The sequence below is a fragment of the Salvia splendens genome, chromosome 15, assembly GCF_004379255.2.
Source record: "Salvia splendens isolate huo1 chromosome 15, SspV2, whole genome shotgun sequence".
Classification (NCBI taxonomy): Eukaryota; Viridiplantae; Streptophyta; class Magnoliopsida; order Lamiales; family Lamiaceae; genus Salvia; species Salvia splendens.
The window spans coordinates 18,613,584-18,630,237 of NC_056046.1; the positions used below are offsets into that span (position 1 = coordinate 18,613,584).

The 16,654-nt window shown below is 37.9% G+C and overlaps 1 protein-coding gene across 1 annotated transcript; it reads left to right on the forward strand.

The window, feature by feature from the left end:
• The first annotated feature begins 4,746 nt into the window (after positions 1 to 4,746).
• On the forward strand, positions 4,747 to 7,708 carry LOC121767251. Its single transcript, XM_042163479.1, has 10 exons — positions 4,747 to 5,062; positions 5,152 to 5,199; positions 5,270 to 5,386; positions 5,477 to 5,812; positions 5,898 to 6,205; positions 6,292 to 6,391; positions 6,462 to 6,521; positions 6,666 to 6,749; positions 6,827 to 6,943; positions 7,197 to 7,708. The coding sequence occupies exons 1-10, from the start codon at positions 5,021 to 5,023 to the stop codon at positions 7,500 to 7,502; spliced, it is 1,518 nt and encodes a 505-aa protein (XP_042019413.1). The 5' UTR covers positions 4,747 to 5,020; the 3' UTR covers positions 7,503 to 7,708.
• Positions 7,709 to 16,654: the final 8,946 nt, after the last annotated feature.

Consider the following 16,654-nt stretch of genomic DNA (forward strand, 5'->3'; position numbering starts at 1 on the left):
TTGCTAATAAAATAGTTCTACATTCCTCCAATCCTATTACTACTATTTGTTACTACTAATATTTTTTTTTGGTGCGTCGGTAACGTCTACGTCGATGAGTATACTTTAAGCAAACCCCTCTACCAGTTACATAATTATTCTTTGAATAAGGATATCACTTTTATTATTGTCTATGAATTTTACATCTCATCAGGAGTATTACTAGTATTTTTTTATATTTTAGTTTGTTTTACTCGGCTGTATTACATGTTATATGAGATAGGAACTTCGTGTGATGTGGAGTATTTCAAAAAGGGGAAATTGTGTCAAATTAAAAGAATTTTCATTAATTTTGTTAGTTTGTACATAAACTAGTATGATCATGTTAATAAGTCCATAAATTATGAATATGATCAATATGATCAACTTGTACTTAAAGAGTTTGATTACAAATAGGAATTACATTCATTCAATATGATCAACTTCTACATTAAGAGTTTGATTCATAATTTTCATAGTATTATAAAGAGTTTGATTCATAAGTTTCAATTATTCTGATGTTTACACTTTTTGAATTACTCCTACTATATCATTAAATTATCACTTTTCCAAATCACAATAATATTAATAAGTCAAATATAAGTGGAAGCAAGTTAATTTGTTTATTTCTGCTCAATTAGCACAAATGACATGTTTGTTTCCTAGGATTTTGCTCAATTTTTACTACAATTTATACATCTATAATCGCTCGATCTTATGGATGATGAGAAATATTTTACCAACTAAATTACACTTTATTAATACTATAAATTTTTTAATTTTTATTTGACCAGCGTTTTTTTCTTCTTTTATACTGTATCATATACACACGACTTAGAATTTTTTAGTTACAGTTGTCTCCACTAAAGTTTCTTTACGAACACCAAACTTAGGTCATCTGCAACGCTGTCTCTTATCCGTCCCTTAACCGTCTCTTAAATTACTATTCATGGGCCCCACTGTATTTTTTTACTCCATCTCTTAACTAAGGGACGGAACCTGCAACCCTCCATCTCTTATCCTTCCCTTAACTGTCTCTTAAATTACAATTCATTCAACCAAATTTATAATAGATGCGTATGAGAAAAGCAAACGCCATCGATCGTTGTTTGATGAAGTCCACGTCAGGCCATTCAACTTTGTATATTTTGATGCTCTAAATTCATTTTCATTTTTTATTTTTATTTCCAACAAATTCAATTAATAAAAACATATTTCATTAAATAAAGTAAAATTACAACATTACATTCTTAAAATAATAAAACAAAACATAATTAAAAATCCTAAAAATGAAAAATACATAATTTAATTTCTACCGGCGATGACGTGCTTCTACCGGTTGCCAAAGTTTGCCCAAATGTGCTCAATTAGATCATCTTGGAGTTGGGCGTGGATGGTAGAGTCACGTGTCCTTGCCCGAATAGACAACCGTTCATGTATAGACGGATGCACTCCACTTCAAGGCGGACTACTTGCGGTGAAAGCTTCCAGGGGCTTCAGGGTCGAACCAATTTCCCGCCTCGGGTCCTTCGTCTTGGACATTCATGTTGTGCAAGATTATGCACGTATACATGATGTCGACCATGCTCTCCATGAACCACGTACGAGCTGGGGCTTTGATAATGTTGAAGCGCGCTTGGAGAACCCCGAACGCCCGCTCCACATCCTTCCGAGCAGCCTCCTGCTTCTGCGCAAAAAGAGCCTGTTTTGCGTTCACAGGCCTGGTGCACGTCTTCACGAAGGTTGGCCACTTCGGGTAGATGTCGTCGGCAAGATAGTACCCCATTTTATAGCGCCGGTTGTTAGCGGTGAAGTTGATGGCCGACGCTTTACCATCCAAAACTTCAGCGAAGAGGTCGGATTGGTGGAGCACGTTTATGTCGTTGTTCGAGACGGGGACCCCGAAGTACGCATGCCAGATCCATAGCCGGTAGTCGGCAACGGCCTCAAGTATAACGGTGGGGTGGGTGCCTTTGTGGCTGCTCGTGTACGACCCCCTCCACGCCACCGGGCAATTCTTCCATTGCCAGTGCGTGCAATCGACGCTGCCAAGCATCCCGGGGAATCGTGCACTTCTTCGTGAAGGCGGAGCAGAAACTGGCAATCTGTCGTGCTTGGCTTCCGGAGAAATTCGTAGTTGAAGGCAGCCCGGACGCCTTTACAGAATTGGATCAAGCACATTCTCCCAGTGCTTTCTCCAATGTGGAGGTATTCGTCGAACACATCCACTGTTTGCCCAGTCGCAAGCTGACGGATTGCTGCAGTACATTTTTGCAGCGTCGTGTGGCTGGGATGGCCGACGGTGTCAAATCTCTCTTGGAAGAACTCTTCCCGGGCCGCCAATGTATTTGCGATGTGGAGAAATAGCGGTCGCCGCATACGGAAACGACGACGGAAGTAGGTATCTCCCCATATCGGGTTATCGCAGAAGTAGTCGCGTACTAACCTTGTGGCGGCTTCCTCCCGGTTACGATGGATGTAAGTCCGGGAGCGTCTTTGGGGCGGCGCGGCTTCCTCCGCCTCCCGGCCTCAATCTTCTTCAAGTGATTCTTCCATTATTCGACTCATTTACTCAAATGGATCCATTAGATCGATTAACTTTGAGAGAAGAATAAAAGAGATGATTTGAGATGAAAATTGGAGTGTAAAGAGAGATGATTTGAGAAGATTAGATGTGTGTTTGTGTATGAAATGGGGATGAAATATGAGTATTTATAGAGTAAAAAAAAATTTAAAAAGGAAAAACGGTCGAAAACGGTAATATTACCGTTTTCGAATTTTAATTTTAATATTTTTTATTAAATTTAAATTTTTAAAAAATGATTTATTGCGTCAGCGTGACGAAGCCCACTCGCGGGCCGGCGAGTGGGCGTCACGCATCGCCCCGGAGCGCACCACGTCGCGCAAGCGCGTGGCGAGACAGCTCGCGTGCTGTCTCAGTGTGACGGGGGTCTCGGCGGGATGGTGACGGGACGGGACGCTGCAACGCGTCCCGCGCCCGTCTCGTCACGGAGGGACGAGACTCGAGCCACCCGCGTAACGCGTTGCGGTGGCCTTAGCGATTACCACTTTTAAAATGACACTGCACAAAATTGCATGCACTTAGTATTTTAAAACTGAAAATATGAATAAAAAGAGAAAAAAATTGTTTGATAAATTAAAATTATAAAAGAAAAAAATAATTGAATAGTTTAACTATTTCCTTAATTAGTAAGAAGTTAATTACTACTTCTATTTTTATGATATTTGAACTATTTCTTCTTGATAAGTTAAGAAAGTATTTTCTCCATACGTTATAATCTATCACTAGTTTTTTCTCGGTCCGTCAATACTAATCATACTTACCTATTATGTAAATGTCTTTTTAACACTACCTCCGTATTATAATTAAAGTTACATTTAACCCAGCATGAGTTTTAAGAAATGTAAAGAGAAATGAATTGAAAAGGTTAGTAGAATATGAGTCTCATTTTATATACTACATCCGTCTTAAGGTAGCTGGCGCATTTATTTGGATACGAGATTTAAGAAATTAATTTGTTAAATATTAACATGGAGAGAGGAAAGTAAGAGAGTGAATAAAGTAAACGAGATGAAGGGAGTGTAAAGTATGAGACATAATAAAGTTTTTGACAAAAAAAATTGAATCAACTATTTTGGGATAATCAAAAAAAAAATACTATTCAACTGCCTTGAAACGAAGGGAATATTAGTTCTATAATGAAATATGAGTGAAATGAGTTAGTGAAATATACGACCTAGTTACCGTTTGTAATAGTAAGCAAAAGTGAACTTTTATTGTAGTATGATGAATTTGTATAGAATTTGGATGTTCCCATGGCATAACATGGTAAGTTGTTTATATAATGAAAAAGAGTGGAGCACCTTATAGTATGATGAAAGCTGGTTGTACCATAAGGACACCCACCACTGCACTCCCATCATATCACTCCCATTTCGGACATTCATTCATATGCACGTCAACCATCTTACCTTTTTCATTCATTAATTCTTCCAATTCATTATTCAGTTCAAATTTTAACTATTCCAAAAACAACATAGGTGTTGTGTTGTTCATTCAATAGTTTGAATTACAATTTATAGGCCTATCCCCATTAATTTACACTAATTTCTTTTTTTTTTGTCCGCACATCCTTATTTTTTTACTAATTTTGATAATCAATTCTATATTTCACTATATTTTATTATAAAATTAATATCAATACTTATATAAAAGTAATTCACATTATACTGATTTTTTCCACTTACTTTCCACTATATTTATTAAAATTGGTGTCAAGTCAAACAATGTCACTTAATAAAGGCCGATGAAGTAATTGATTTTCATTAATATTTAAAAGAAATCGGTTACGCTTACGCCACTCTTCACACACTCCAAGCTTACTCATCTCTCCGTCCCATTCAAGATGACCATATTTTCTTTTTCTTTTTTTGTTCCAATCAAGATGATCACTTTCTAATTTTGGAAATAACATTATCTCTCTTCATTAAAATATTCAACTACATTTTTCTTCTCTACTTTATTCCACCTAACAACACTTCCTAAAATTCCGTGTCACTCAAGAATGTGGCTATCTTGAGCGGGACCGAAGGAGTATATTCTTTGCATGATTAGACTAGCATTATTTTATTATTATTTTAGACATTGAAGTTGCAGTTTAGTCAGCGACCCACAAACTACAAAAGATACCTTGCTCTATGCTCTCTCTCTGTTATTCGCAGCCGATTCTTTGCTCTCATTTTAGTGTTTCTTTTTCTCCACTCACCTTTCCCGCTCTCTCTCTCTCTTTCTTAAAGCCTTACATTCTTTAGCACCACACACCTACACCTACTAACCATATTTATCCATTTTTGACATACATCACACTTTGCCCTTTCCAGCACAAAAAAAAGAATAGTTTTGTTTCTTCTCTCCCTATTTTTTGTAAATACACTGTTCCACATATCCTAATGAAATTCATCCCAGAAAATTAAAGAATAGATGAATACAAGAATTAGTAATTCCAAGAAACCACCTCAAAATGTGAGCAATTTCTAATCCTTTAGTTGTTTCATTTTCATTTGATGTGAGTCAATTACATCTTTCTAAATCCAATGTTGTCAATTTTGCAGGGGAGCAAGTCAGACAAATTAGGCAGAAAGTTGGCGTTATTACAAGATGTAAGTGAGTTATTACAATGTTTGTGGAAGTGAATTAAGGTTGGTGATTTCTTTCTTCCTTCCTTGGCAGGTTGAGAATCTGAAGAAGAAGCTGAGGCATGAGGAGAATGTGCACAGAGCTTTGCAGAGAGCCTTTCATAGGCCTTTGGGCGCCCTGCCTCGCCTTCCTCCTTATCTCCCTCAATATGTAACTACTAGCATTTTTGTATTGTGTTTTGATAAAAATGGATTTCATTTTCTTTTTGAGATAAAGATAAAAATCCAATCTTTATTGCAGACTCTGGAGCTTGTAGCAGAAGTTGCAGTGTTGGAAGAGGAGGTTGTTAGGCTTGAAGAGAAGGTTGTCAACTTCAGACAAGAAGCTGCTCACATATCCTCCTCAACACCTGAATTCCCAATCACAACCTCTAAAACCAAGCATTCAAGGGCTTCCTCCCAAAGTGAAATCGACACGGGACCATCCCTTTCTAGGATCGCTTCATCTAGAAAGTTCGCATCTCTCGAGAGGCCATCGGATGGATCAAGAAAACCGCATCAAAACGATCGAATTCTTGCATTCGACACTCAATCCGAAAGGGATACTAATAGCAAATCACTTCCTGTGAAGAAGCATGTATATACATACATACATTCCCCTTTTTAGTGATGGAAATGCAAAAGTAGTTAGTTAGGCTAATTGTGGTGATGATTTTGTGCAGTGTAGGATTGTGGAGCAAGCACATGATGAGGGAGGCGGGGACGTGGAGAGTGAGGCGAATAAAACGTCGCAGGATGTGTTGAACTGTCTGATCAGCATCTTTGTGAGAATGAGTTCCTCGAGAAGGAAGACGATGGATCTCTCTTCGTTGGCGTACAACGAGGAATCCAGCTTCCGGGATCCTTACTTCAACTGTTCCGAGTTGAAGAAGAGGGACGTTGGCGTCTACAAACATCTTTATGTGATAGAAGCCCACCAAGTGGATCAGAAACGCAGAGCAAACGCTGTGTTTCTGATCCGTAGGCTTAGGTGATTCCCTCAACACTATCTTTGAAATGTCTTGTGATTTTCCTCTTTATGATTGTGATTGTGATTGTGATTGTGATTGGATACAGGATTCTCTTAGACAAGCTAGCATGTTTGAAGTTGGATGGTTTAAGTCATCATCAAAAACTAGCATTCTGGATTAACATCTATAATTCCTGTGTTATGAATGTAAGCTCACCATATTTATTGTGAATTTTAACCGAGGATGCTCGTCGTTATAACCATATCCGGCTTTCAGGGATTCTTGCAGGAAGGAATACCAGAGAGTCCTGAAACGACCGTGGTACAAATGCAAAAGGCAAGACAAAATTCACCTTCCAACTTTTCTAAAAATGTACATCCCTAAAAGTAATGAACCACATTTACATGAGTTTGCTTAATTTCAATCTATTTATCAGGCTCAAATCATCAGACTAGCTCACGCCATCGATGATTTCTGCAGGCAACGATAAGGGTAGGGGGGTACGTGCTAAATGCACTCACAATCGAGCACCTTATCTTGAGACTTCCATATCACTTAAAATATGTGAGTACAACTAGCTTTTATGTGATGGTACTAATTTGTTGAGCTTTGAGAAATCTAACACCTAATTTTGCTTTTAGACGTGCACAAAGTCGACCAGGAATGGCGAGAAGGATATCTGCAGGGTGCTCGGTTTGGAGTGGTCGGAACCATTAGTCACATTTGCCCTCTCCTCCGGTAGTTGGTCCTGCCCTGCGGTAAGTCCATTGCACATTCTATTACTCATGTTCAGTGTCTCCAATTTTATTTACGTCTCGTTTGACATAATTCAGCAACCAAACATAGTCATCTCGTTAAATTGTTAGGTGAATCATAGTCATCTTATTGCAAGAGATCATCAACATTGATCCCAAATGCTAATCTAACAATGGTGTCTAATGTTTCATATCATTGGCACTAGCTACCAAAAATGCATATAAATGACATCTATGATTCTTATGTTAAATTCAGTTGAGGGTGTACACCGCGTCCCATATCGAGAGCGAGTTGGAGGCAGCAAAGAAGGCTTACCTACAAGCAGCAGTAGGCATATCAGCAGCATCGAACAAGTTGGTAGTTCCGAAGCTACTGGATTGGTATCTTCTTGACTTTGCAAAGGAGATGGACGCGTTGCTCGACTGGATCTGCTTGCAGCTTCCGGATGAGCTGAGGAACGAAGCAGTCCAATGCCTCGGGAGCAAGGATAAAGAGCCTGTGTCGGAGTTGGTTGAGGTGACACCATACAATTTTAGTTTCAGATACCTTGTACATCGATGACATTGTTAGGAACTTGGAGTTGCCTACAAATCAGCAGAGGGAATAGTCACTGGGCCCGCCGATGGATACCCTTGGTAATTACTAAAAAAAATACAGGACAGTATACTACTAGATCAAAGAGAATAATTCTTCTATATTACAACAATAAACCAGAACCTATTTTATTGTTTAAACCTGTGTTGTAGACTTATATTATGTCATGCAAATTTATTTGTATCATTTCTATTAGAGTTGAAAAAATCACATTTAACTTCAAACTTCTAATCTATAACATGTGCCAAAACTAAACTACAACTGAACTTGTGACATTATTATAAATTTAATTATAACATGAATTTTGTGAAACATAACATGCATGTAATACACAATAGTATTATTTTTATTGTACATATAAAATTTTCATGGGAAACAATATAATGTTTATAAAAAAAGTAGAGTTCTTCTGAGCATTATATCCAATTGGTATGGATATTCATGAAACACCACATCCAATTTCTTGGTGTTTAACTCAGCGTATTATATGCGATTATGGTAAAATTATATTTATTAATTTAATTTGTACCTATATATAAGAGTGAGATAGTATTGATGATGTAATGCAACATTGCAACTTCACGAGTAAAAAATTCGTCCAAAAAATAGATGGATATTTCGAAAGTGAGATAATATCTCTAACTACTAAAATTATTCTTATTATATAATATAAGCATATAGTAGAATAACCAAAAAAAAACGGTTACAACACACATGCTTGTGAACACACTTTATACTTCTGGGACAATACTATAAAATAGGGCACATATTCGACGTGCAACTACCGATATCCCATTTTAGCTAGTGCCCTATATTTCTAGGGATGAGCAAAATAGCCAAAAATCGAATACCCGATCTAAATCAAATTATAAAATTCAGTTTGATTATTTTAGTTTTTCGGTTAGGTTAGGTTAGGTTAGGTTCGGTATAAAATTTTGGTTAATATTGATTTTTCGGTTCGATTTAGATCGAAAAAAATTGTAAAATCGAATTACTTTTTATATTATACCTAAAAATAAATTCTATTTGTGGTGATTTATATTAATAAATGTAATATTATTTGGATTTACGAAGATTGTAATTGTTGGAAGGTATTTTTTTTATATATTGTGCAGGTTTTTCGAGTTGAACTTTTGTAGTTAGGATTTCGGTTTTTAGGAATTTTTAGATATATTTATGAAATTTTGGCTTTTCTATTTGGATCAGTTTTTATAGTTTGAATTTCATTTTTTTGGATTTGTTTTTTTAGATAATTTGGTTAAGTTTTCATTCACAAAAAGAAATAGAAAAAGTAATGGGATGCAATAATTTAAAGTCTTATGCTGCAATTTAAATACTTGGGCTGAAAGGTTATTTGAGCCTAAGTAAAGAATAGTTGGGCTGCATAATTAAATAAAAGGAAGTTGGGGTAGGAATAATTTCAAGTTGGGTAAGCTGTATTAATTTAGCTCCTGGGCTGAAATGGAATTTTAGGAAAAAGGAAGAGAAAGGTTGGATGGATTTAATTAATTTGAAAATCTTTTCTGAGGCCATTAGCAATGGGGCGCCCTAAGGCGCGTCCTATGGCGCGCCACGTCATCAGTTTTATCCTCCTACCCCCCACCTGTAATGGGGCGCCCTAAGGCGCGCCCTATGAATTTTCATTTCATTTCATTTATAGAAAATTTAAATAACACACAAAATTGGGAAAAAACTTCATTTCATTTATAGAAATTAATACATTACAATACGAATTAAAAAAATACGCAAACTCAGCGACGGCGGTTACGGGCCCACACTTCTTCAATCATGTCGTTCATGAGCTGAACATGGTCTTGTTGGTTGCTCATTGAGATCTGGCTAGCTAGAACCTCATTGAAGCCCAGCGGTAATCCTCTAGCGGGGGGCTCGGTCGCCGTGCTGGACGAGCTAGATGCGTCGTCATCATCGTTCCAGTCGGTGATGCTCCCACTCTCATGCTCGACTATCATGTTGTGCATGATTATGCACACGTACATGACATCGGCGATGACTTTCTTGAACCAGATATGGGTCTGCCCTTTCACAATCGCCTACCGTGCTTGGAGCACACCAAATGCCTGCTCGACATCCTTCCGCGCCGACTCCTGCTTTTGGGAAAATAAAGCCCTCTTCTCACCAATTGAGCAACTGATCGTCTTCAGAAAAACAGGCCACCGTGGGTATATGCTGTCGGCCAAGTAGTACCTCATGTGGTGTTGGTGCATGTTGGCAGTGAACTCGATGGCCGGGCCGTTGCCATTGCATTGCTCGGTGAAGAGGGTGGATGAGTTGAGGACGTTAATGTCGTTGTTCGACCCGGCTACGCCGAAGTAAGCATGCCAGATCCAGAGCCGATGGTCAGCGACGGCTTCGAGGATCATCGTCGGGTGGCTGCCCTTGTCCACTTGTGAATTGGCCTTTCCACGTCGTCGGACAATTCTTCCACTGCCAATGCTTACAGTCGATGCTCCCTAGCATCCCAGGAAAGCCGTGCGCCGTCTCGTGCATCTTCATCAGGCCCTGGCAATCAGCGGCAGTCGGCTTGCGCAAATATGTGTCGTCGTAGGCCTCCACAACTCCCCTACAAAATCTCTTCAGGTACTCCCGGCATGTTGTCTCCCCGACGTGGAGGTACTCGTTGAAAATGTTCGTCGTGGTGCCGTAGGCCAACTGACGGAGTGCAGACGTACACTTTTACAACTGTGAAAGGCCGGGTCTGTCGATGCCGTCTTCCCGATACGTGAAGTATTCATCACGTGATGACAACGTCCGGACAATGCTGAGAAAAAGGTAACGCGGCATTCTAAACCGACGGCGGAAAACAGTCTCTCCCCACCGTGGTTGACCGGCAAAATAGTCTGCAATCAGACGCTCGTGAGCTGCAGCGCGGTCGCGTCGGACAGAATTCCGACGTCGAATAGGCCTGTGGATCTGCTCCGCCGCCGCCGCTGCCGCATCGCGCTGCATTTGGGCTAAGCATTCCGCCATGGCCTCTTCAACGGCTGCATCTAAGGCTTCCGAGGTGGACGAGGTCATCGTCGTTGTTCATTTTGGTATTTGAGAGAGGTAGAAATGTGAGAGATGAGCAAAATGAGAGAGGTGAGATGTTCGTACGAACAAGTGAATGAGAAACGAGGTTTAAATAGCCATCAAAAATGCGTGCCATCGTCCGCCAATCCCACAATGGCGCGGACGATAGGCCATCGTCCGCGCCATAGGGCGAGCCCTATAGATCCGCCGCGGACGAAGAGGACGGACGATGGCGGGTACCCACAATGGGGGCATCGTCCGCGCCCGAGGACGATGGACGCCATAGGGCGTGCCATCGGGCGCCCCATTGCGGGTGCCCGGAGGAGGAAAACGGAGGACTAGGATTCTGGGAATGCGAGTGGCTAGATGGCACCCGCGACGCCTCGGGCAGTCGTGAAAAATCGAGACAAACGTTATCTCGGCAAGTTAAGGATTTTAAAAGAATGAGGCGATTGTTTTGAACTAAAGTATATTCGTGGGCTTTCGATTTAAATATCAATTTATTTTTCTAGCACGTTTTATGCGAAATTAAATTTGACGTATTATGTGGGCTTCATTATCCTACATATTTGTGTGGGCTTTTGGTTTAAAGTATATAATTTATGAAAAGTATTATTCTATGTTTTATGTGTCTTAAGTGAAAGTGATTTACGTATGTTACATGATATATACTACTATTGCTTTATGAGGTGTTTATGAACCGCTCTGCTTTGCTGATACAATGTTATACCATGTTCGGCTTTGACAGATAAATACAAATTACATCTCAAGAATATTGCATAAGAAAATAAGGTTGCGACGATTATGCCATGCCATGTTTTTATTTGACAAATGCTTATTTGTTTGTCTAGAAGGGAACATCCCTACTAGACCGGTTTTGGGTACATCATTAAAAAAATGAAAATGGTAGTTGAGTGATGCACTTTTTATTAGCACTATAAATACCTGCAAGTATACAGAGTAAGAATAGTATAGCTAAAGGTCAGTACCGGATATCGATCACGGGGAAAACAATCACAGACTGGCTACCATCTACTAAAACTCAATTACTATTTGGAAAAACTGAAAGATTTGAAGATTTTTGAAAACAAAACAATTTGAAAGTAAGTAAATAACTAATTGCAAATAGATCACGGAGATAAAAGTATAAAGATAAGGGAATTCCAGGGATGTGCGTTCACAGTTATGGTTATACAAATTCCAACTAAAATACCCTAACACAGTTCTTACTTTGATAGAACGAGTCACCTAGTTTATGCTCATGCGATGCAAACGTTGGTTACAAACATTAGGGTTGTCAATCCTAAATACGTAACTCCTAAAAGCTCCTAAGACCCTTGAAAAGTCCTCACTCCCAATTAACAGTGTCGTTTTAAAGGAAGCTAATTGTAGTGTCTATTAAGTAGACCTAACTCGCTAACCTCCTCTCACGATTATGTAGCAAGTTATATTAATTCATCACAGAATGTGTCACTCAAACGTGAAGCATTATCCAACAACTTAAGGAAGAAACAAAGTAAGAACAAAACGGATATTAAATAGAAAATGAATTGTATAACCAAAGTCGTTACTAACACATCCCTAAAATCCTATGAATTTAGTTACATATGATAGAATAATCCAAAAACATAGATTGAAGGGAACACAATTGGAACATAAAACTAAAGCAAATAAAACCCAAAGGTTGAATCCTTGTAGCTTTGATGCTCTTGAATCTTTCTTCAACTCCTTGCACAATGAAGTACTCTAACTTTTAATCTCTAGAAAATATGTTGCAAAAAGAGAATCCTAATGATGAAACCTGAGGGTTATATATAGGGAAAAAATCACCCCTTTCAAATAAGGCAAATGGTTGCAAAATCAGGTAAATCTTGTAGAGAAAGTAGGGCAAATTCTGCTCGCGGCTTTTTTGTAGCGGACCGCTGCACCTTGGCCAGCAGTCGCCATGCATTGATCCGAGGCTTCTGACTCTTGGGTGGCAGTCACCATGCATTGCCCAACGGTCGTTGGCCGTGTCTTCATTCCTTGCACAATTTTTCCGGAACGGACCGCTACAAATATGGCGGCCGCTGAGCGCCGACGGTCGCCGGTAGTGTTGCAGCGGTCGCTGGACGTTCCCAGAAACTCCAGATTTCCTAATTCGCATTTTGACTCACTTTTTAAGCTCAAATATGCACATTTATCACAGAACATGTCAAAATACCAAAATATATAAAATATGCAAATAATGGACATGTAATGCAACTTGACATTCAAAACGGACCAAATAATTGCCTTAAAACCGTGCAAAATCCGAGCGTGTCATTGAGCTACGAATGATATTCATTCCTCGATTAGATATTTGAGATAAAACTCAAATTCTATACTCCATCCGTCTGCTAAAAATTGGAACTTTTAAAATAACATGAGTTTTAACGCAAAATTGGTAAAGTAAGAGATAGAAAGAAAAGCGTGTTAGTAGAAAATCAGTCACACCTCATTAGAGAGAAACAAATTTCCAATTTCTATATTTGAGGGTCGGACCAAAAATAAAAGAGTTTCTATTTTTCGAGGACAGATGGGGTATATTATTTAACAATTAAGTCACTGGTCAATGTAGAGACATATTCAATTAAAGTAATTGAATACAATTGAATGGGTCATTTAATAAAGATGAGATCAAGTGATTGAGTTATTTGGATGACACATAGCAAATCTTAGGCTCAATCGGGTGGTTCGTGAATGATATTACAATTAAATATGTATAAAGGTTAGTTTACCGAATTCACGTAAACGTCCTTCATGTATCGAGCTAAGCTGCAAACGCACTCTAGGAGTTTTGTGCAGACTTCAATTAGATTGTCGTCGATAATGGGGGACTAAAGGGTCACACATTATGTGTATTATTGATATGCTCAAGAGAACAAAGTTGGAGCTGCAGATTATATCTAATGGTAATCCAAGTAGAAGATTGAAAGGAAATGGGCTAGAATTATATTAATAGTATGAGTTATGTAATTATAGTTGGGCTAGTATGAGCTCATTGGCCTAGAGCCCATGTGATTATTCATCTACTCATTAATTCTTTTGTTTATATTCTTCACTGCGGCGAATGTATGAACAGAAGAAAAGGCAGAAATAGAATAAGTAAAGTTTCTGCAGAGATTTTCTAGCTTTCTATGTACAACGATTGTATCGGGAATAGTTCCTGATGGGGTTTGAATCCCCTTGCACCGCGGAAGACTTGTACAAAACAAATAAATCAGACGTATGATCTATTTGACGGATTATGGGATTAATCTATTCACATGTTAACACAGAATTGCATGCTAGAATGCAAATAATTCATGCTCAAAGAATATAAATCCAAAACATGAATACTACGTTTTAGAGTTACCGATTTGATTCTCCAAAGAATCGTCGATTGCTCGCGCCTTCTCCACGTGATGATCTTCAATACTAGACCACGGATCTTCTGACTGGTTCCCGAACTGTATCTCGATATCAGGGTGGACTGATCTTATCAAAATACTAGGACTCGAATAAAGAAGACAGAAAAATCTCACGGAGGAGAGTTGAGAGAATTTTTGAGCTCCTCTAAAAACAGAGGGGGACGAAAATTACTACTACAAATTAATTAATTTTGTCTCTCCTTTATTCTCTTATTTATATTAAGTTCATATTTGGGCTCAGTCAGGGATCTATGGAGGTTTGGATGTGGCCTCACCCAATTAGCTTTTTACTAATTAAATTGAACTCAGAATTTAATACAAGCTTATATTGGAATATTATTAGCAGCCACTACAGAAATAATATTGCACTGACCATCCAAATCCGAAATTATAAGTAATCTGAGTTTCCATTTTATTTAAATGTTTATTTCCCGCGCTTAAGATATAAATGTCCATTAATTAATTAAAGTCTTCTATAGAATTAATTAATCAACATCTTATTAATTCCAAGAGTGGACTTAGCAAGAAACACTTATTTATTATTCATGGAATAATTAAATTCCAACTGGTCAGTTTCCGAATAATAAAAACCTTGTTCAAGCTCCTCTTGAGGACATTATCAAACGAGACTCACCTCGCGCACGATTCAACATAATAGCAATCCTAGCACCGCTAGATATTAATCATCACTACCTAATATATCAGGATTATTGGGTTGCAAAAAACTCGCACCATTTGATAAGTCAAAGTAGTGCATAATCAATACCGTATGTTCAATGCTAACGTATGTAGATTAAGAAATAGTTATTTATCAAGGCCTAGTCTTTTAGTTGATAGCATAAAGACATGTCTTGTTGTTAGATTCATTTAGTGCTATACCACACCAACGTCATCTTATTTCAATAAGGTTTAGAAATAACCGGACTGACCCTTTCGCGATAGGTAGTCAAAGCATATCTAGGTTGTGAAATTCTTCTTTTTCTTTTGCAAAGCATTGCATAGAACCGAATGTAGTTACCTTAAAGTGGACGACGCCCACAACCAGTCTACTAAGCAAAAGACTTAGGGTTTGTTTGCTTCTTATGCATTTAAATGTTTGTAAGACATCTTATAAATGCACAAGCAAACACAATGTAATAATATACTGATTCTATTCATGCAAACTGCTCGAATAATATTGAATCGGGTTTAAAGTGAATTGTAGAGTTTTTCATATACAAGTAAGATTCTATTCGCGCGAACTTGCTCGAAACATGCTTTTCAGTACCAAACCTAACAGTTCCTACAACGAATTGGAATACACGTGGACATCGATAGTAGTGGATTCAACTTGCAGGATTCAACCAATCGAGAGAATCAAACAACACATGTAAGATTTAATCTTGTTATGATTACTGCTCAACTTATGTATAATTATGAATCTAGATCTTAATCTTGTATCCTAATTCCACTGCATGATCATTAAATGAAGTACAAGAATTACTAATACAATTTTCTTAAATCTAGTACTCAAACGTCTTGTTTATGGTGGAACAGCTGTAGTAGTAAATATCAAAACATAATGCTTTAAAATACACATCACCCGATGCCTTAATCACAGTGGGCATTGGTGCCTACCGAACAACCACCATTCCATGCCCCATCACTATCCATAACAATCGGCCGACTATTTTCCAACTCATTCATATTGCTCAACTAGCTATAGCCTACTTTAGTTTATTTCCATAAACAACTTATAATACTCAATATTGTTTAACCATTGTATCTAACAATAGTTAACCATTGAAACCAACTTTATATCAAATCAAACATCAACTATAATTTTAATCATACGTGAAACGAATGGAGAGCACAAAAACTTTCGATAAGTGGGCCGGAGTTGAGAATAAAGTAAAAGCAATTTTTTCGAAAATGTTTATTGTGCGAGGTGATTCCTCTACTCAACTAGCTTCTCTCTTTATGCAGTTGATACGTTATGTCGGGCCGGGCGTAGCGTATTTATACAATAAATTCAACACATAATTAACTCAATTAGGTATATAAGTAGTAAAATTTAAGGTTAATATTTAAGTTATGAAGTTTAGTCCGGTCAGTCCAGGACCTTTAAAATTGTAACACTAAATCACAAAGTTTCATTTGTACTCAATTGTTTCGTTCATGTACAAATTGTCGTACCAACGACGATTTCATTAAAATAAATTTATATTTCTTTCATATTCCTTTATTTTTTTATTATTTTATTAAAATAATATCGTTTTTGACATCGCTAAAAGGCATTGAATACACGAATGAGACAAAGACAATCGAAAAAAACTGAAACTTCCAGATTTAATATTCTAATTTCAAAAATAATGAAACAAATTGTATGGTTTAAATAATTAACTATTATGAGTGCAAATTAGAAGTCATTCCATATGGTATGTTAGGGATGATTGAAGAACAAAATGCTAGTTGTGGGTTTCACTTTTATTAAAAGAGAGATTGTAATGTAAACATCAACACATTAGTTGGTGGGAGATGGAAATTAGCAGAGTTGCAAAACAAACTGGTGTCGCTATTGATGGTGACGTGGAGGGAGAGAAAGCATTGAGAGACAAAAGTGTATTGTGCAATCATGATCGACAGTATAGAATTAATACCACTGAATCTCCAGTGAGA